The sequence below is a fragment of the Vanellus vanellus genome (genome assembly GCF_965231255.1).
Source record: "Vanellus vanellus genome assembly, chromosome: 16".
Lineage (NCBI taxonomy): Eukaryota > Metazoa > Chordata > Aves > Charadriiformes > Charadriidae > Vanellus > Vanellus vanellus.
Window position 1 is genome coordinate 1,070,541 of NC_138921.1, and position 20,688 is coordinate 1,091,228.

Sequence of the window (20,688 nt, forward strand, 5' to 3'; positions counted from 1 at the left end):
AGCAGGGTGACTTGCATCTGAGGAGAAGTGAGAAGTCCCAAGCTCACACTACAGCACAGCTGTGACACCTGCACCAGGTCACCCGAGCTTCTCAACCTCTGCCTGCTCCATAATGTCCTGGTTTGAGGTAAAACAGAACCAATTTTGTTCAGTAACTTCGCTTCTTAGCTGGGCCTCTTGAGTTGCCTTTTTTATGATGCTTAGCCAAGGGGTGGCAGAAACAGCAGCACACAGGAGTCAGGGCAAGGAGGAACCTCATGGAGACAACTGTGGAGACCCTTCAGTTCAGAAACATTGTGGCCGGGTTTTGGTGGAGACAAGGATTGAGTGTCTCATTCCCACAGCATCCTCCAGCGTTCATGGTTGGACCTCACTTCTTATGATGCACTGCGACATTTACCCTTGATGAGCAGCTAGCATGGCATGAGTGTCCCTGTGCGTCTTCACCTGGTCAAGAACTGGTCAGCACGGCCTCGAAGAGTCCTGGTTTTGCAGGAGATGGGAACAAGAGACATCGGGCTCACAATTCTTACTGATGCTGCTTGGTGTCTAAATCAAGCAGCTGGTTTTCAGATAGTCAAATTTTCAATGAAAAGAACTGATTTCCATGGGACGCTGAGTCTTCCCACAGAGAAGCATTATGTTTACCTCCAGCCTTCTGTCTTTTCCTGAAAACCACTTTCTTTAGGAAACTACGTGGGCACTTCATTTTTCCTGGGGACACACTATGCAAGAACAGGATTTTAGTCATCTCTTCAGCCTCTTCACTGAAATATGAAAGGATGGATGACTGAGTGGTCACCAGATCAATGGGGTTCGTGAAGTGGCCTAACCACAGGAGATACTCTAGGCTGTCAAGACCACCACCTCCCTCTTACTGTACATGGCAGCATTTTTTGCCAAAATGTTCACTTCCATGAGTTCCACTTGTCACTTCCCAGTTTACCCCTGTGAATCGGGTGCCCAGATGTTCACCTGCCTTTGATCAACAGAGCAAAGCCATTGCCCTGACGGTGATATTTGTAAAGCCTTCATTAAGAGCCGGTTGAACAATGTTGCCAGTGTTTTCTTTGGGTTAATCCTTAAAGCCAAAATGGTCTCTGTAAAGTGGTCTCAATAGTTTCAGCAGACATCTTCCTGAAAAAATCATTGTGGTCCAGAGCAGCAATAATGCAAGAGTAATCCCGTGGCCTGGCGATTAGTGTTAGCTGGGCTGTAAAACAGGCAGCTCCAAAAGGCCAAACACTGGCATTTGGGGAGAGAACGGTAGTTTGGGACAATAATTGCCAAAATGGATCATGGACAAATCCACCAGATACTGTTCAAGTATTACTGTACTCCCCTGAATATAGAGCAAGTTTTAGGACAGAAAATGAGGTTTGAAAAAGTCCAACTTGCCACAGATTCTCTCCAGGTGATGTCTGGGGTCACATTTAATCTAAAACCTTCTAATATTGTGAGCAATACGTTGTTCCTCGAGTCTTCTGCCCAGTTTGGCATGATCGGGGATGGAAAATTCTGCTCTGAACTTTGCACTTCCATATGTCAGCCCAACACCCCCCACAGTATACTTTCAGGAAAGCATGCCCAAGAATTTTGTTTAATTGTTTAATTATAATAGAAAATGATAATAGTGCCTCATACATTTCTGTGAAATACGTTTATGCACTGCAGTCCAGTCTGCTGGTTTACATGTTGAGTTTTGAAGACTTGTGACTGCACTACAGTTTTTAGAAAACGAAAGAGCCAGACTGTGGCATCTGGAGATCCATGGGACGCCGACAGTCAAAATGACAAAGCTACTTAAACCTGTTTGTCCTGGGTCCTGCATAGGAGGACCCATAAACAGCCACTTCAGAGGGAGCAATCTTTGCAGATCACTGAACAAATAATCACTGCCATATCCCAGCTTCCTATCTTGCACCTTCCTCCAGCTCCATATGTTCCTCTTTACCATGTACAGTTTTTCTGCTCTTTAGCCAGTTTCTCATGCACCAAGCCATGCCAAGTCCTAAACTCATCAGAAAGAGTGCTTGGGCATGGGACACTGAATCCCTCACGCATTCAAACACAGCCTGCTCATAGTCCCCATCGCCTGGACAGTCTGCCTGAGGTCAGCGGTGTTTGTCTGGTCATATGTGCCCTCAGGAAACCTCAAGCTACTCTTAGGGAACTCATTCTTCTTAAGGGCCAGTTTCTTCTCCTAGGGCTGTTTGGAAGATTCCCAAGGGATGGCTGGGTGCAGTTCCTGGGTTCATCACGCAGGTGGGCTCCGGCATCCGGCACGCATGGCCTTATTCAGGAATGCCATGCCATGATGGGGCATGTCTGTATGTCCCGTATGGTTTGGTCCAGCCTGCAGTTATAATTTGCCTCTGGCCTGCCCTGCTTCTCTATCCCTTAGCTGTGTGCTCTCCTTTTCCCTCCCCCATTCCCCATCTCTCCTCTGCTTTGGTTCCTGCTCCAGCATGGTCCCCTTTCCTCCACCTCTCTCTGATGACGACAGCAGGGAGAGGGGAAGAGTCCAATTTTTGTCCTGGAATAGCCTTTACCTTCACTGTCTCCGGACAACCCATCGAGCTGGTTCATGTTTGGTAGAAAATCCACATCAGTTGGGATGGATAAGTGCTGGCCAAGTGGTGACAGGACACCCTCATCTGCCTCACCATGGCTGCGCCTGCCCCCAACACAGCAGTGCTTAAGGTACAGGAGCATCCCTGGAAATCTCTGCAGGCCCCGGAGGGTTTCAAGTTAAGACATGAGCTAGGAGAGTAATCTGAAATGAATAATTTATTTTGGTGAATTTTCTTTCCCTCTGTTTACAGATTGTCTAGGAGCAGATTGCAGCTTTCGCACCTCAATTCATTATTGGAAACTATTTGCAGATAGTTCCTGGTCTGCAACTCATTTGCTAACTCTGTTGGGAGTACTGCAGATCTGAAATCAGAGCTGTTTTGATTGGTCATGTGGTACTGCCATGCTCTCATTCCTCCATGAAATATATGTGACGTTGAGAACCAGGCTGTAAGGGCAGATGCTCCTAGTCACAAATTAGATGTTCATTTTCTGCCAGTGCTCTCTAGTAGCCCTTCTGCATGTCCCTACAACTGCCCCTGCCAGGACATCCATCAACATCAAGAGAGTAGGAGTCAGCCTTAAAAAAAATTAGTAACCACTTCTTGTCTTAAACTGGAAAACAAACAAACAAACAAACCCCAAACCAAGTAGGAGAAAACATGTCTCAGTAACTCAAGGCAGAGAAACACTATGCAGCAACATCCATCCAGGATTGGCACCGTCACAGTGGAGACACTGTCGGCTTGAAAGAAAACAAAAAGCTGACCCCTTTAAAGAACAGATGAGCTACTGCCCACACCATCAGCATGCTGTACCTGGGAACAGCACAGCTCCTGAAATGCAGAACTGTGAGCAGCTACAGGACAAGGGAGGTGACCCCAGTTGAATCATACTGGTGTGGCTGAGATGGAGCGGCCATTCTTCTATTGCTGCTGCTCTTCTCACTCCTTGGGCACCGTGTCCAACCCACGTCCTGGTGGTCTAGGGATAACTACAGAGTATGACAGAATCACAGAATGGTCAGGATTGGAAAGGACCTCTGGAGGTCCCCCAGTCCAACCCCCTGTCCGAGCAGGGTCACCTACAGCAGTTGCACAGGACATCGTCCAGGCGGGTTTTGAATGTCTCCAGAGTGGGAGACTCCACAACCTCTCTGGGCAGCCTGTAAGTATGTGCAGGATCTGGTCACCAGGTCTTACTGAAGAAGCACTGGGAAGGCTTTCCAACCCCAAATAACTGCTTGTTTTGGATGTTTTTTTCTTCTGGAGGTTTGCCATTCACACAGGTGTGGATGAAAACTGCCAGAGAGCAGCAGTGCAGAAATGGAGAGGCCATGGCTCTGTTGGGCTCCTCTGAACCAGGCCACTTAGTGGGCCTGTGAGATGCACAGCCATCAGATTCCGTGATTCCGTGATACCTATTCAACTCAGCCTTCATTCATTCTGCGGTCAACACACATGGAGTGCACAGGGCTCCCCTGGAGGAGCAGATTTTATCCTTGGTCCATGTTTAGACTTTTGCTGGCCTCTTGCCACTTCCCTTGATTACCTCTGCACATGCTGATGAGAACCTCCTACCCTCATATCATATAATCACAGAGTGGTTTGGGTTGGAAGGGACCTTAAAGATCACCTCGTTCCACCCCCCTGCCCTGGGCAGGGACACCTCCCACCAGCCCAGGTTGCTCCAAGTCCCGTTTAACCTGGTTTTGAACCCCTCCAGGGATGGGGCAGCCACAGCTCTGGGAAATCTGCACCAGGGGCTCACCGCCCTCAGAGTAAAGAATTTCTTCCTAATATCTTATCTAAATCTCCCCACTTTCAGTTTAAAACCATTACCCCTTGTTCTATTGCTACAGTTTCTGATGAAGAGTCCCTCTCCACCTTTTGTAGGGTCCATGAAGTCATGAATCCTACCCAGTCCATCATTTGGAAGGAAAAAAAAAAAACATCCTGCCTAAAAATCCAGGGGACCAATCTACTCCTTGAGCCATTGATAAGGCCAGACACTTGGGATGCATAGCCTTTCTCAGAGCCCACAAGTACCAAGGTCCACCATGGAGAACCCTCCTTTGAATGAAGAATCTGTCCAGGAAGTCACTGAAGAAACCTCTTAAGGCTTTGTGTTTCCCTTTCTTCAAAGTCCATTTAGCATCTTTTACTGTTCCCAGTTGCTTCACAGTCAGTGCAGAGTGAGCTCAGGGCAGCTGCAAGCCACGTGCAAGGTCTCATCCAGCTGAGTCCCCCTAAGGCTTGAAACCAAGCAGGTTTCTGCAAAAGGTGCCTCAATAAATCTGTGGCCCTTCCTGCAGGGCCCTATGATGCTCTGAAGGATTCTGGGCGCATCCCAATCTCAGCAGCACCGCCAGGACCAGGTGGGAATCTTTTACTGCGTGACGAGAGGGGATTGATGTGTCAGGCTGAAGCGAGCACTGAGATGATTTACAGAAACAACTCGTCCAAGCCGACCCTATTGCTCAGGCAGAAGAGGCCTGAAATCTGAGAGAAATCACGAAGCAGAAGCTATGAGGCTCATAATTCACCTTCCTGGGAGAGGCAGCATCCGTGGGGAATCGCTGGCTGTGCAGGGGGTGGATGGACTGGTGGAGGGGAAGGTTTTCTCGCTCCGCCCATCCAGGCTCTGCAAGGCTCTGCCACAGTTTTTCATGGCAATAGGAGCAAAACGGCACATAAGAACAACACAGATAATTCAGTGCCTTTTCCTGAACTAACGTGATATGGTAATGACTGAGAAAGTTGACAGAGATGGAGTGTCGTGCCCGCCACGGGGCCGGGGAGGTGATGGATGGTTCCAGCCGGGCAAAGCTCACACCAGGGCCCAGGACTCAACCAGCGTGTCTCTGGCATGACATCTCTCACCACAAAGGAGTCTAGGAGTGGCCAGCCACACTTCGGTCTTCTGGGCTCTCCCTGCAGTGTGCTGTTTGCTCATACAGCCGTCTGAGGCTTTCTGGTACCCAGGACACATTGCTCAGTGGGGTATTCTCCTGCAGGAATCAAATCAGACCTGATCTGTAACCTGGGAAATTTTATATATATGTGTGTGTGTGTATATATATTTGGTGTGCAGGTAGGATGATCCAGTATTGCGTTCATGGTCATCTGGTCTGCTGGAACAGTCTCTCTGTCAGCATACAGTTTACCTGCCCACCGGTGTGCATCAGTTCAAGCCTTGAAAATGGAGCAGTAACTACAATGGGTGCCTGGAAAAATGACGTCAGCACAGTTCAGCCTCGTGTGTGCAAACCTGGCCAAGGACCCTCGCTGATGGAGGGCCTCCCTGTGCCTCCATGTTCAGCCAATCTGCAGGGCATGTGTTTCAGCTGCTGAAAATGTCCAGGAGAGAGCCATGATCTCTGTGCCCTTCATAGAAGACAACAGGTAGATGGTGTAGTACATAAACTATGCCAATAGTCCCAGTGTTGGTGGGTCTGGGGAGCCCTTTCAAATTTGTATCTGGGAGTCTGATCCATTGTCTGCCTACGCCTGTCCTCAGAGCAGGAGAAAACTACTTCAAGTCAAGGTCTTCTTGGATCTCCAGAAGGATGACCTGTCCAAGGGTCCAGGGGGATCCTTATCTAGTGGAGAAGATAATATTCCCTGACCTGCTGACTGCCCATGCTGCGCTGTGCACCATGTGCTGATATCTGGTCCCGTCTCCTGCAAGCACAGGCAGTTCCAGAACTTGGCCTAGGCACAACAGCAAACAAATCGGTCTTTTAGTGCCCCTTTTCTGCCTCGTTGTTCATCTAAGAGATATTTTCAGATTCTCACATCCACATCAGACACAGGACAGGTGCAGCCACAAGGCAGTGGGGAAGAAAGGCAAAAAGCCTTTATTGGATCAGCACAAGGGTAAAAACTACATTTAATATTGGGATTCAAGAATCAACTCCATTAGGTCCTATTCCAAAAAAGAGGTGGGTGTGAGCATGGTGAAGGGCAATGGCTTCCCATTTTATGTGCCCTCTCTTATTTCTCCATGTCCACCTCTCTCTTCCACCTTCTCCTCAGCACCCTTAGACTCAGGAATGTGCCCCAAACACGTTAGAGCCACTCTGCTCACAGACATAGGTTAAAGAGAGCAAGGGAACGGCTGGCACTTTCCAAACAAGACTCACAATCCAACGGAAGAGAATTGATCTAAGTGTGATTAAGCATTAGGTAAAGACGAACACGTAATTATCCAGTCAAAGCAAGGTGTCTCTTGATCTCGGTGAATGTTGGCTCCTTTCCAAGCTGCAAACAAGCTACACAGAATTGCTCACGCTGTAACTGCAAGCCACCGCAGTTCCCCCAGGAGATCTCCTACTTGGGAGACTCCTTCTTCACCCAGTCCTTGCTAGACAACGCTCAGACACCTTGGGGAATGGAAAGCACGAAGGGTCCAAGGTGCAGGCGCAGAAGGAGAGACAGTATCCTGTACTTTGTAATGTGAGCTTGGACAGCAAGCTGGCACTAGGACACCCATCACACTGTGGAGCACCACTTTGCCTGCCAAGGTCACAGCCACCATATTACTTCATGGTGACCCGTGCGTAACAAACTCTCGGGTCTCAAACCAGCCCAAAGCGGTGCAGGAATCTGCAAGAAAAGTCAGTTGCAGCCCTCTACAGATGTGCTCTCTCCATTTCAAGATTAACCTTTCAGAAATGTCAGCCAAACAGCCACACGCAGCCGGCTGCCTTCCTGGTAGAACCTGTAATTTTCGGCCTTGTGACTATAGCTTCAGTTAACTCCTTCGTTGCTCGTGCTCACCTTCCAGTCCTCTCTCAGACAATTCCAGCTCCAGGGTTCTTTTATCTGCAGTGATCTCGATGCTTTGCACGTCGGTGACCTCTCTCTCCTGATGCACCACTTGGGATGGCAAAGTCAGAGGGCACTATTGAAACATGAGTGCTTGAAGGTGTGTTTAAAAGTGAGGAGCAGCGTATTCCTAACCTGTGGTACCTGGCCTGTCACTGCAGAAAGAGTAGGGCACGATAGGATCATCCTCCCTCCCCAGAAGATGCCCACAAATCAACAACAAGGCGTACTGCCAGCAGATTGCACGGGTCTCGTCCCAGACCTCACTGTTCCTTTACCCTTGACATCCATCCCTTCCACTCCTTCGGAGCATCCCTGACACAGCCTGGCCCAGTCACGCAGAGGAGACGGCTGCGTTGAAAGCCACGGTCCCATCTGAGGGTCCCAACCTCTGACCTGGCGGGCATCATGCACCCTCAGCGGCACGTTCATTAAGCGCTGCCTTGGGCTGTGCACACAGGAGGCAGAGAGAAGTGAGGGGCTGTATGGTGCCAAGCTCTGGCATGCACAGGGTAGGGCAGGGGTGCAGCACACACCGGCCAGGGAGCAGGCACGGGTACGGGATGGGCAGGGATACAGCTGGAGATCACCCTTATGCAGAGCACTTAGAGGGAACAAGGTGTGCAAGGCAAAAGGAGTAGAGGAGGTAATGGTATGCTTAAGCTGGGATGCAATCAGGCATGCAGGCTGGAGGCGTGGGAAGGAAAAAAAAACAAACTAGGGAATCATCCCTGCACCCTTGGACTCTGGAGTGGCAGAAAGAGAGTGGTCAGAGAGCCAGGTATCCCCTTGCCCTCCCCTGGGGTCATCTCCCCTGTCCAGGGGAATGGAGGAGGAGGGCTCAAGACATTAGGCTTTAAGTTTGCACCATGTTAGAGGGTGTCTGAGTGGCTACAGTTCTCCCGGATGATTTTTAGGTGGGATTTCAAAGGCGGATGACTGCAAGTGAAAACTCTAGCAGGAGAACGGGGAACCACAACGGTCGGTGGCTGAGGAGTCTGATGCAGGGGAAGGCGCAGCATCTGACCAAGGCGAAAAGGTTTACAAGGTTTGTAAGGCAAGGCAAGTAGGTGATGTGTAATTGGGCAGGCTCATTTGCACCCCTCTTTGTCAGCTGAACTCACAGAGCTTTACGGAGTGGAAGACAGTACACCAGAGCCCTGAGCTTCTTCCCCAGCCTGACTCCTGGTGCCACACCACCTGACTCCTGGTGCCGCACCGCTCTGCCTCTGAGCCAGGCTCCGGAGGCAGCTGCCCCCAGACTCCCCACACACCTAGTCCTGGCACCAGTGCTTGCGTGTGGGCATTCCTCAACGCACACCCTGCTTCCAGCTGTTTCCCGGCAAGCCTATAAAGTACAGGCCTCCAAAGATGAGTGTTATTGCATGAGAACGCGGCTGTATTTACAACTGGGAGGTTCTGCCCTGTACTGAGAGAAGTTGGATTTGTCTCTGTTCTGATGGTGGCACGAAGGTGCTGGAAGATTCCTGCTTCTATTGATCTGCCCATATATCCTAACAGCAGCCTGTCCCCTGCTCTGCTCTTACCCTTTGGTTGCGGATGACTGATAAAATGTCAGCAAAGGCTATCTAGAAGACACCCGGAAGCCATACCTCCCTGATACCTTTGGACAGCTGAGGCTGTTTGCATAATTAAAGTCCACACTTGGTAAACTACCTCCACCTGGCTCAAATGTCCAGTTAGGCCTTCCTTTGGTTGCATTTCCTTTTTTCCATAGATGATTGTGGTGTCAGCATGAAATGCCCCCACAGATCTTTGGGTGAGATGAGATGGGTTATTGTAGACAGGAGAAATGGTTTCCTGGCTCGTTTTGGAACAATGCCTGCGTGGAAAGATGCAAACTGGGTAGGCCTTCAAGAGATGTGGTTGTGACACAAGCCCTGAGTGCAAGCCGCTCTGGAGATGGTCAATATTAGGGTGGCAAGCTGTAAGAGAGGAATGAATATTCAATAGCGTACATATACCTATGTGTACACAGCTATAGATCTATACGCATATATGGCAGCAGTTTGAAACCTCTCACTAGCAGGGACAGAGCCACCATGCCTTCATGTTCAAGATGTTCGGCTTTCTCTGGCACCATCCTTCCCTCCTCCTTTCCCCACTGAGCAAATGAGTTCACTTAATAAAAATCTGTCTTTCTGCTTCCCAGGACAACTGCAGATGGGAGCCGTAAGCACTTGTCCACTCCAGGACAGGGAAGGAGGGAAGCCTGCGGGAGGGCTGAGGAGGATGGGAAAGCCAGCTTCGCCCTGCCTCATCTACGACCAGTGCAAACCTCGTGCTTTTGGGGTAAACTGAGGTAAGCTGTTGTCCTTCCTGCGTACGGGAGAGTGATCCCAAAAGAGCAGGGGTGGGATGTGTGAGAGAGGGCTCAGACACGCAAGAGGACCCTACCCAAGGGCCCGTCCTTACTCCAAGGAATGCAGCGGCTCCGCACCAGCAGAAGCAAAACCCTGCGACGGGGCCTCGCCAGCCCAGCAGGAAGATGCTCTGCTGTTTCGGGTGTCCCTCGCTGCCTCCCCTGCGAGCAGCCCGGCTCCAGGGGAGCACAGCAGGGCAAAAAAACCACCCGCCCGGGCCTCCAGCACCCGGGGCCCCCCTGATCCCCCACTTCCCTCCCCTGGAGGGACCCCGGGGTGAGCCGGGCCGGGCCGTGCGGGAGGCGGAGGGGAGCGGTCCGGCCCCGTGCCCGCAGCCGCCCGGGCGTCCCTATCCGCGGCTTCCTTTAGGTGGCACCTCTCCTCCAGGAATGAGCCTCCCGCAGCCGCCCGGCCCTTCTCAGCCCTGCCCGGGCCGCGGCCGCCCTCCGCGGGGGGTTCCGCCACCGAGAACCGCCGCCGTCGGAGCGGCCCCTGCGCGCTCCGTCTGCCCCCGGAGCGGCTCCTCCCTCCCTCCATCCATCCCGTGCCCGTCTCCCCCGTCCTCCCTCTCACTCCTCCAGCCAGTAAATCCGATCTAGGCTGATTCCTCTCACGTCAAACCACATGATCCCATAAAACATTCATCGCCTCTCCATCCCTGCGCCCCGCTCGCTCCCGGGATACAGTGCAGCGGGCTCCGCGCTCCCCGCCGCCGCCGCCGGCTCTGCCGCCGCGGGATCCGCCGCAGCTCCGGCCCCGTGCGTGCGGCGGGCGGGAGGGAGGGAGGACGGAAGGACGGACGGACGGAGGGAGGGAGGAGGCAGGCAGGCAGGCAGGCAGGCAGGCAGGGAGGGGGAGCCTCGCCTGGATGCTGACTCCAGCTCGGGGGCTGCTCATTCCCCCGATGAGCGAGGGCGCCGGTACCGGGAGAGCCCCCTCCCCGTGCGCCGCCGCCACCGCCGCCGCTCCGCGCTCGGGCTGAAGTTTTTGCCCGGGGATTTCGCAAGGATTTTTACCGCCGCCGCTCCACTTTGCGCCTCCAGACGTGCCTTCCCCGACCCCTAAGATGAAGAGGGCGATCGCTGAAGGTAGGTGCGTCCGCGTCCCCGTGTCCCCCCCATCCCCTCCCACCCCCCCCCGCCGGGGCTCCCACGGCGAGGGGCGGCCACGTCCCCAACTTCGCGCCGCACCGGGAACTTCCCTCACTGCAACTTTTTTCTTTTTTTTTTTCATTTTTTTCTTTTTTTTTTTTTTTTCCCGCGGAATCGCGTCCAGGTCCCGCCGCGGGGGGAGAGGGGCCGGGCTGGACGCGGCCGGCGGGGCACGGCGGGAGCCGGGCGCTGGGCCCGGGAGATGCGGCGGGGAGGGCGCGGGGGGGGGGAGAAGCGGGAGCGGAGGAGAGGCGAGGCCGGAGGGGGAGCGAGCACCGGCAGGACACGGCTCCGGCCGCGTAGCACGGCAGCGGGCTGGAAGGAGAGCAGCGGGCTGAGCCCCTCTCCAGCCCCACGGGGGGGGGCGGTCGGTCGGTCACCCCCATGCCTCGGCTCGGCCTTGGGGTGCCCGGGATCCCCCCGAAGTTGGAGCGGGCAAAGTGACACCGGGGGAAGCGGCATCCCACCCTCTCCATCTCGCATCCCGCGGGGCGGGGGGGGGGGGGGGGGTACACACAGGGAGCTGCTCCTCCCGGCGGAGGGAGCGGGGATGGGGGCAGCCCGGCTTCCCCCCCGCTGCCAGCCCGGCCGGCGGGGCAGCACCGGCTCCGCTCCCCGAGCGCGGCGGAGGAGCCGCGGACCGCGCCGTGCCCGACCGCCTGCGGGTGCCTCCGGCCGGGGAAGTTTGCAGAGGCTCCGGGCTCCCCGGAGGGTCGGCGGTTACCGGGGACCCCTCAGCGTCTCTCCCTCAGGGTCCCCCCTGCCTCGGCTCAGCCCGGTTGTCCTTTAGCCAGAGGCTGGGAAGAGCTGGGGGTGCGGGGAGGGGGGGACCCCACTTCGGGTCGCCCCACTGGGGGAGAGGCAGGCAGCGTGTAGCTATGGCACGGCGGGATCCTCTGGCTGAAAATAGCCCTTTTTTATCTGATTTGGCAGCCCTGGCGATGGTATTTGCTTCCCGGCTCCCGGTGCAGAGGGATGGGGCTGGGGGGCTGTGTTGGGCGCAGCAGCCGGGGGGGGGTGCAGCCGCTGCCCCGCTGTACCCGTACCGTCGTGGCTTGGCCGTTTGCAGTGAAACCCATGAAATAAAGACCTACATGTGGAGGAACACATGCTCTCACGCTGCAGGTTCAGACCGCTTGGAGAAGCATGTGCCGCCCAGGTGGGTTTGCTGGAAACCCAGCCCACAGGGTGCAATTTTTAACTGGAGTGATCAACCCCCTTGCAGGAGCTCCACTGCTGTCCAGGCTGCTGGTCAAGGGAGCCTCTTGCTGCACGGCGTCTCTTCCCGTGCGTGCCATCTCCGGGTTGCTTCCCGTTCCCATCAGTGACACAAATACACTCTTTTTTTTTTTGTTTCTTTCTTTCTTCCTTTCTTTCTTTCTTTCATTCTATTTTGGAGGGCACTCTGGCAGATTTATTTGTGATGATCAAAGGACATATCCAAGCCCTGATCCATATGGCACGCCGCCTCCTTTAGAGAGTTTGTATTGTTTTTAATTCCAAAATGGCCAATTTATTCCTGTTTGGGAAACACCTTGGGAGCAGGTTGCAGTGGCGGCTTCTCCTGCGGGCCCTTAGGGGGGATACTGGTATTTCAACATCCATTTGCTATGCCTGGTGCATGGGTTACCCATCGATTCGAACCCGGTGGTTGTGTGCTGGTGTGCTGGTGCACAGACTCCTGGTACCAAGCTGGGGCTTGCGGGCTGTTTGTCTACCGTGATGCTGTCGGAGGGCCATCAGCTGTGCAGAGCAGCATCCAGGTGCTGGGTGTGGTACGGGCACCCAGCATCGCCTCTCCCGCGCCGTTCGCGATCCTGCTGCAGCACGGCACTTTCTCTTACGCTGTGACATCCCCGGCTGCTGCCAGCATCATGTGAAACAACACAGAAGATAATGAAATACAAAAACTGTGTTACCACGGCTTTATTTATAGAACGAGGCTTTGAGGGGTTTGAATTATTATTTTTTTTCCTCCTGCAGTTTATGAATTGCTCCTGTGAGAGGCTGGGTAGCCTGGATTGCTGGTAGGTGTGACTGTAAAGTCCTTATGAACCTTGGGAGATTATGTTTAGATGAGTGACCATCCTACTGTGTCTGGACTACATTTCCTACCGTGGGCTGCCAGGATACTTCAAGTGCTTTGTAAGCCAGAAATAGCCACCAGGGCCAGTTAGACAGGCAGAGCTTTCACTTGGTGTTCTTAGCACTTACTGCCTTATTAACACAATTTATTTATATCGAAAATGGTCTTTCTGTGCTTATTCTTTTATGAAATTTATTTTTTTTAGAAAACCAAATACAAACCCCTGTTGTATGAGAACCTACACCGACCTCAGAGACTACTTATTCACTGATGTGAGAGCAGCTCTTTTTTTTTTTTCTGGAGAGAAAACACCATTCATCAGTGTATTATTTTATATTTCCTTTCTGTACAACATTCATTTTGTACCGAGGGGCTGCAGCATTTCCTGGGCTTGGTCCCCCCTTCCCCACCAGGCAGCACGTGCCTCAGACCTCTGTTCTGTGGGACCATCAAAGGGTCTGTTTGGGGAGGTTTTCTACAGAGGACTACCAGGGCAAAAAGGCGGAGGTGCCGTTGCACTGCTCCAGTGCCTGGGCGTTGTGTCAGTGCAGATGTCGTCGTGTCCCTGCTGGTTCTGTGATGTTTTCCCCGCTAAGAGCGCTAGAGAAAGCTCGTCCAGAAAATAAGTTAATTAGAAGCAGCCAGAAAGCCGCCGCTGCTCTCTCCGCTGCTGTGGCTTGTGGGCAGCATGTGGCTGCGCTGCTCAGCGCCAGCGTGGGGTGCATGGCCTGTCTTAACAAGCCACGTCCTTCATTAATTACCTCCACCCAGTGCTCAGGTGCTCCGGGCTTTGCTTGAGTAAAACCCTCCCGGGAGCCCGTGGTGTTCACCAGCGCAAAGGAGTCGGTGGTGGGAAGGAGCAAGGGGAGGACGGGGACAGTTGGCTACGCAGTGGCGATGCCTCCCTCTGCTTTCGTCTGCTCCCTGCCCTGCTCGGCGGGGCTGGAAGGATCGGGCAGGGGGATGGTTGTCTGTCCGTACGCTCAGCCCGGTGGCTCACCGTGGGGTCGGAAGCTGGCAGGGGGCATGGGGGCCCGCAGCTCACCTCCCCACCAATAACTCTGTGACAGCCTGTCTGCTCGTAATGACGGCCTTGTGCCTGTGTCGTCTTCTGCTGACACGAGCCATGACTTCGGCCATTCAGCCTTCCGAAGGAATAAGCAAAATTGGCAAAATCCTCGTGTGAACGTTCCACCTTCTTCGGCTCGGAAGCAGCGAGGGAGACTGTGAGATGGGGGCAGGGAAGGGGAAGGATGCTCCGGAGGCCGGCTCGCAGGCACACTGCTACACAGCCTGCACGCAGGGCGATGCTGGCTGTGGGAACCCGCTGCCTGCCCTGGGAAGTGCTGGGTCGTCTTCTTCCCTTCCCGTCCTCCTGAGCCTTGAAGGAGAGGAGGAGAGAGAGGGGAGATCAGTTGAGCCAGAGCCTCAGCGCAAAGCAGGACAAGGAAGATTGTGAAGAGCTGAGCTCTAATCTGCGCTCTGAGCTCGCACGCGGGTGCTGTGCCCGTGTCCCAGGCGGCTCAGCCCCGCCGGCTCCAGCCTGGTGGAGAGGCTGAAGCCGCAATCCCAGTGCAGGGCTCGCCCTGCGCATCCCGCCGGAGGCAGAACCGAAGGGAGAAGAAAGGAGTTGGTCTAATTAGGTGTGCATTCTCTTCCCCTTGGATTTGCAATGCTTTCTGCTGCTGTCACCTTCATTAAGACATATCTCTAAGTGCCAAGCTCCTCTTTTGATGTTTCTGAAGAGGTTTTTTTGGTGGTTTTTTTTTTTTTTTTTTTTTTGTTATGCAGGAGGCACGCACACAGTGGAATAGGAGTATCCTGTGCCACTGCAAAGAGGTGTCGTAAGAGGCAGCATCGCAGTATGGTGCCTGCGAGGGCTGGGGGTTGCCCCAGGACTTCTCCCTCCTGTCCATGTGGAAAGCTTTGTGCTGTGTCCTAGAGCTGGGTGGATCTGTCTGGGATTTGTGGGTAACGGGCTTTCAGGGCTTCTCCATCACAACCGCGCACGGAGGTGTGGGAGGGAGGCTTGGGACCTACAAAGCCCAGCCTCTCCTCCCCTTTCGCGCTTGTGGTCGCAGCTCCTGGAGGTTTCCAGAGACTGAGGGAAAAGGAGACAATTCTACTGAAAAGTCATAATCGGCTAAAAGAAGCAAAGGGTGGAACCGTCCGTGTTTGCACAGAGATGCCAAAGCAATTCATACAGACTTTGCAAAAATGTGCATGCAGACTCACCTCAGCCTGCGCTGGTGTCTTATCGTGGCTATCGGGGGGACGTGCAGCAGCATGAGTTTTGGGTGGCTGGCTGTCCGTTGCGGTGGTGTTCAGTGATGGTACATAGACTCAGAGCAGAGTGGTGTCAAAGTGACACAGATATTTCCTATGGTGTGTGTGCAGCACACGTGGAAAGGCCCTGTCTGTATGTAAGGCAAAACACATCTGCACGTGGTGTTGCACAGGCTGTCCATATTTACTTTACTTTTAGAGAGCTCCTGGAAGTCTGGGCTTCTGGAGTCTGGTCTTGGCCCTACTTCTGACTTCTTTGTATCCTTGACCAGGTCAATGAGCCTTTCTCTGATGTAGTTTCAGCTTTTCCAGCTCTAATGCCGGGACACTGATGCTGAGTTATCTCCCAAGGGACCCAGAATATGCTTAAAGGTCAGTCCAGAGCTAAAACGTGGAGGTCTGTGCAATTGCTGATCACTTCTTTAGCAGTGACATAGTGTCAGGTGACAAGACCGATGATATTCTCCTTAGGGGTGTTGCTGCATCAACAGCGGGTTTGTCTCTCTGGTCTGGCCTGCCTTCCTCGCAACCTTCGCATTGTAGCTTGGAGCTGATCAATGGGACCAGCAGATTTTGCAGTATTTATTGTCCCTTTCAACTCTCTGCTCCTGGAATCAGGGGATCAGAAAAGTACTTGCGTTTTGTTTTGTAGCCTTCCTGGTTGCCAAGAAAAGCAGAAGCATTACACGAGCATGTGCAAAACATTGAGGAAGCTGGAAGCAAGAAAGTACACCAGTGCTGGGATTTCTAGTACAGTTTCTTGGTAGGTCAGTAGTATGAGGCATCAGCCTGACGATGGGCAAGTGGTGGGCTGCAGCCCTTCTGCCCCAGCCAGCCAGCGGTGTTAGCGTCCTCTCTGCATGGGTCAAGTGAGGCAGGGGTTATAGAACAATTGCTTTCATAAAACCATAGAAGAGTTTGGAAGAGATATCTGGAGATACTTAATCAACCTCCTGCTACTTTCAAAGCTAGATCAGGTTGCGCAGGGGCTTGTCCTGTCAATGATGGATGTCACGTCCAAGGATGGAGATATCTTCTCCTCCTCTATAGCTCAGACTTCTTGGCCTGTCCGGCCAAGGCTGCTCAAGCCCTTTGTCATCTGGCCTGGGTCAGGACCATGAGTGGCCCGTGTCCCTTTAGCATGGTCAGGGTACCTCTTGCTTGTCACTAGGCATGGCAGTAGTGGGGCAGGAGTGATGGTGCACATAGTGCCTTGGGTCTGGTCTTGATGGGATCAAGTGGTTGTCCCAGTGAGTTCAGGAGCAGGAGTTGAGGGGGATGCCAAGGAGGACCTGAGAGTGGGGGTCACAGTCAGGGTCCCTGGCAGGGATTCTCAGGAAGGCAGCAGACACTTCCAGACATTTCTGCCTTGTTTGCTGTTCTGACTGCATTTGGGGACAAAGCCCTTGAACGTATTTTCTGTATACTCCCAGCATGGTGCCCCACACCAATGTTAGTTAAAGCAGAGTTTCCCAGAAACTCTTTAGTCCTCAAGCGCACCCTATGCTGGAAGCCTTTCCTGGACACCGTGCAGTGGCAGAAACCTCTCTGGGGGAATGGTTTAGCATGGCCAAACCCCAGAATCCTGGAGGTGCTGGTGGGAAGGGCCCTCTGGAGGGTCCAGACTCCTACCCTGAGCACGGCTATTGCTAATGTCAGATCAGGTCGGCTGTGGCTTTCTCTAGTCAAGCTTTGGAAACCTCCAGTGATGGAGACTTGCTGGCCTTTTCCAGCACTGGAGCTGGTTAAAAAGCTTTTCCTAATGTCTGATCGGAACCTCCCAAACTGCAGTGCTTGGCCACGTCTCTTTGCTGTGTCATCTGGCCTCACAAAGGTGTGTTTGGCTCTGTCATCCTTATAACCGCCTTTGAGTAGCTGTAGGCTGCCCCTTTGCCAGACCCAACCATCCTAACTCCCTCTACCTGACCTTGTAGGACATATGCTGTAGGCTTCTGGCCATCTAGCTCACCCTCCACAGGACCTTTTTTGATTCCTCACATTAATTTTGAACTCAGGGACCCACAACTGGACACAGTGTTTGAGGTGCAGCCTCCCCAGTCTTGAATGGAGAGGAACAGTAACTTCCCCCACTCTGCTGTCCACCCTCCTTGGTGTAGTCGACGTATTATAGTAAGAGCAACCATTTGCTCATATTCACCTTGGTGTCCACCATATCTCCCCGGCCGTTTCTAGCAGACTGCTGCTCACAGTTTGTAAGCTGGTGTTGGTGCACGGGATGATTCTGCCCCAGGTGCAGAACTTCATGCACTTCTTGTACCACTTCTTGATACTGTCCCTCGTTCACTCATTCAAAAAGCTTGGACATTTAGGTAAACAGATGCCTACGTGCACAGGAATGTGTTTCTTCATTGTATCGAAGGGTTACATAGCAGTGAGTCAGAAACATTTGAAGAAGTCCAGGGTTCCCATCCTGCACTTCGCTTCTCCAAATCACCCTGCTGAATGGTTGTTCCCTGTGCTGCTGCCCAAGTTGCAGCCCAGACAGCTAAGGAGAAGCTAGTCTTTGACAGGGGTTGCCTGCTTCCTTCCAACATCAACAACTTGAGGTGATCAAAGTCCTTTTGCCAAACTTTTTTTGCTGTTTACTTCCTGGAGTTGACTCGGAAAAACTTTCTTGTCCTGCATTTCTGTACTTTATCCAAGGAGATCCATGAACGTCTGGAGAGCCTTTATTGTCAGCTATGCTTTGATCCCCATCCACAGCTGCAATTCCACACGGAGATGAAAAAAAGGCCCAGAGAAAGCAAATGCAAATACACCAGTAGAGTGAAGTTCACCGCCTGGATGGGAGTTTCCAGCCCGTCACAGCTTTGCTCCATCCCCTGGGAGTTCGGCACGTTCCCTCAGATGGCTCTTTGAGTCTTGTTGCCTTTCTAACAGTTGTGCTTTCTTTTATCTCCCTGTGTTGCACCTTCCGCTGGAAACAAAGGAATGTTTGCATTCAAATTTGATGCTTTATTTTCTTCCCTGAGTGCAGGGGATAATTATAGTGCCTTGCATGGACTTGTACTAATTGATCAGTTATTAGTGATAATTATATTTTACGTGGCGGTTTAGGAGGAAGGGGCACTTCTACAGTAGAAGTGATGCTCTGAGATAACAGCTCAGAGTTGCTTGCTGATGTGTCAGATCATCTCCTGTGTGCTGCTCATTGGGGAAACGGGTTAATTTTTTTTTATTTTTTTTTTTTTTGTTAAGAACAAATCTTTTGCAAGAACCATCTGGCTGCTAAATTCTTCTCCTGAAGCTGTGCAGTTTGCTGGGAGTTCATTTGCGTCTTTAGCTACTAAAGAGAAAGTAAAAGTGACTGATTAGTCTAAGACTGGGACCATTCACATCAAAGTGACAGATTTTGTGAGCTGGATTTGGGGAAGTGTTTAAAACTGGTGTGTTTTCATTAAATTTTGAAGACTGTGGGCAGAACTATGCTCTCGGCACTCCCAGCACAGCTCTTGACGCTGCACCCTGTGTCGTTATGTCAGAGTGAATTGTGTGGCTGTTAAAATTTGTGTGTGCTTGTTTGATGACTTTAAATATTGATTTTAATTGTGCGTCTTTCTTAAGGCTGTGAGTGATGATTGGAGCCACGTACAATACCCCACGCGCATAACACGGCAACGTGCGCAGGGAAGAGATGTGAACTCAGTCTGACTCTTAAGCAGAACGGGAGGAGGGAGAGGAAGGGAAGAAATATTTGGAGGCCCCAAATTCACCTTTTCCTCCTTCCAGACACCACGGAGGGCTTTGCCCTCAGCTGCTGGGCAAGTCGGCATTTCAGAAGCCTGTTGCGAGTGCTGGTGTCAGGCTGTGAAGGCTGCGTGCCCTCCTCGGGCAAAAGGCACCTTTTGACATCCTAAGAGCAAATACTGAGTTTGTTAACACTGTATTTGTCTCTGCAGAGAAAAATCATCAGCTGAAAGCCACCGGCACCTTTAGGACTTGCACATCTCCGCAGCGTCGGCATGTTTTGAGGGGTGGTGGGAAGTTGCAGCTGGGGAGCTGGGCGCCGCTCCCTTCCCAAGCGCAGGTGTCCAGCGTGGATCTGGCTGTGATTGATGCCTCCCATGCCCGTGCGAACATGGTTAGCGTTGGCTTTACACTAGAGGGCTGTCTGTCCCTTTCCCTTCAGAGAAAAGGCAGGAGTCTGCGCGCCGCGGACGCTCTTGTGCTTCACAGCATCCGCACAACCTGACCGCGGCCCGTTTTGTCGGCTGGGTAACGCGATGCGGGCTTGTACGTGCTGCTCACCGCCTCTCTCCGTGCTGCACGAGGACATCCCCGTCCTGGTCTGGTGGGCGCTTTGGAGCTGCTTGTCTCGGGTGATGTGAAGCCTCTCTGGTTTTATCGCCAGGCACCCTGTCCTCCTGCGCAGGTCAGCGGCATTTCTGCAAGAACCAGCAGGCTTCAAACTGGCGGTCGTCTTCCCTTCCTCTTCGTTGAGGCCACTTTTGCTGTCAGGAGTAATAGCACCGAGTGTTAGCACAGGGGCTCACTCTGGGAGCGCGGCATCTCCCGCTGCAGCCCTGAGCATCTGCACATCCCCTCCTGCAGCCAGGCGGGAGGTGCTTTGGACATGGCGGGAGGCAGTTCTGCAGTGTCCTACGGCTGAAAAGAGATTTGGCAGCTTGCGTTCCATAAGCTCGGGTGGGACGGCTTCCTCGGGCTCTTCTGCTGACAGCAGGGCTGGGACCTCTGTGGGGACCTTGGCCACCATGAAGGCCAATTGCTTTAGGTCCACATAGGCGTTCATATCACAGGTTTGTTTAATTGCGTCCCCACGCACCTTCATCTAGAGTGGCTTTAACTTGTGTGAAGATGAAACTGGCTGAGGTTTGCCTACACTTAACAAAGTTGGTTTGAATTCAGACCTTTCCCTAAAGCGGTGTGGCCGCCTGGAGAGACGCAACCGCCAACACAAGCCCCTCGGTGACCTCCAAGTGCATTGTGCCAGCTGCGTTCGGGGCGTTAGTTTCCCTTCCTGGATGCCTGGGCAGTCATTGTTTGGCTTGGTTTTGGGCAGAAGCGGTGTTAATTGAGAGCAGCCAAGTCCCTGGGCTAACGAGGGTCTGCTTCAGCGAGCAGGGCGGGAGGTGGGGGGGATGCGGTGGGGTGGCCGGGAGCCAGGGGAGGAGTGGCACTGGTGGGTGCTGGGGACGCACCGGGGCTGCATCTTGCACACACTGAACTGCAGACGTCGTTTCTTTGTCAGCAGCTGATTTATCAAGTTCCAGGGACTTCTCTCCCTCCTCTTCTCAATTTGCAGCTAATATATCCTGAAAGGAGGGGGGAATTAATAACGGTAATTGCAGCAGCTCACAGTCCTGCGCGGTAGCATGAACCACATGCATCGTGATGGA

General features: G+C 52.9%; 1 protein-coding gene across 1 annotated transcript in view; it reads left to right on the plus strand.

Moving 5' to 3' along the window:
* Positions 1-9,656: 9,656 nt before the first annotated feature.
* The window catches only part of RTN4R (reticulon 4 receptor), a gene marked incomplete at both ends in the record, with an annotated part of 80,185 nt that continues 69,153 nt past the window's right edge, over positions 9,657-20,688 (plus strand). The window contains 3 exon segments of the mRNA XM_082491905.1: positions 9,657-9,716; positions 10,795-10,843; positions 10,846-10,875. Coding sequence (XP_082348031.1) covers positions 9,657-9,716; positions 10,795-10,843; positions 10,846-10,875 — 139 coding nt within the window.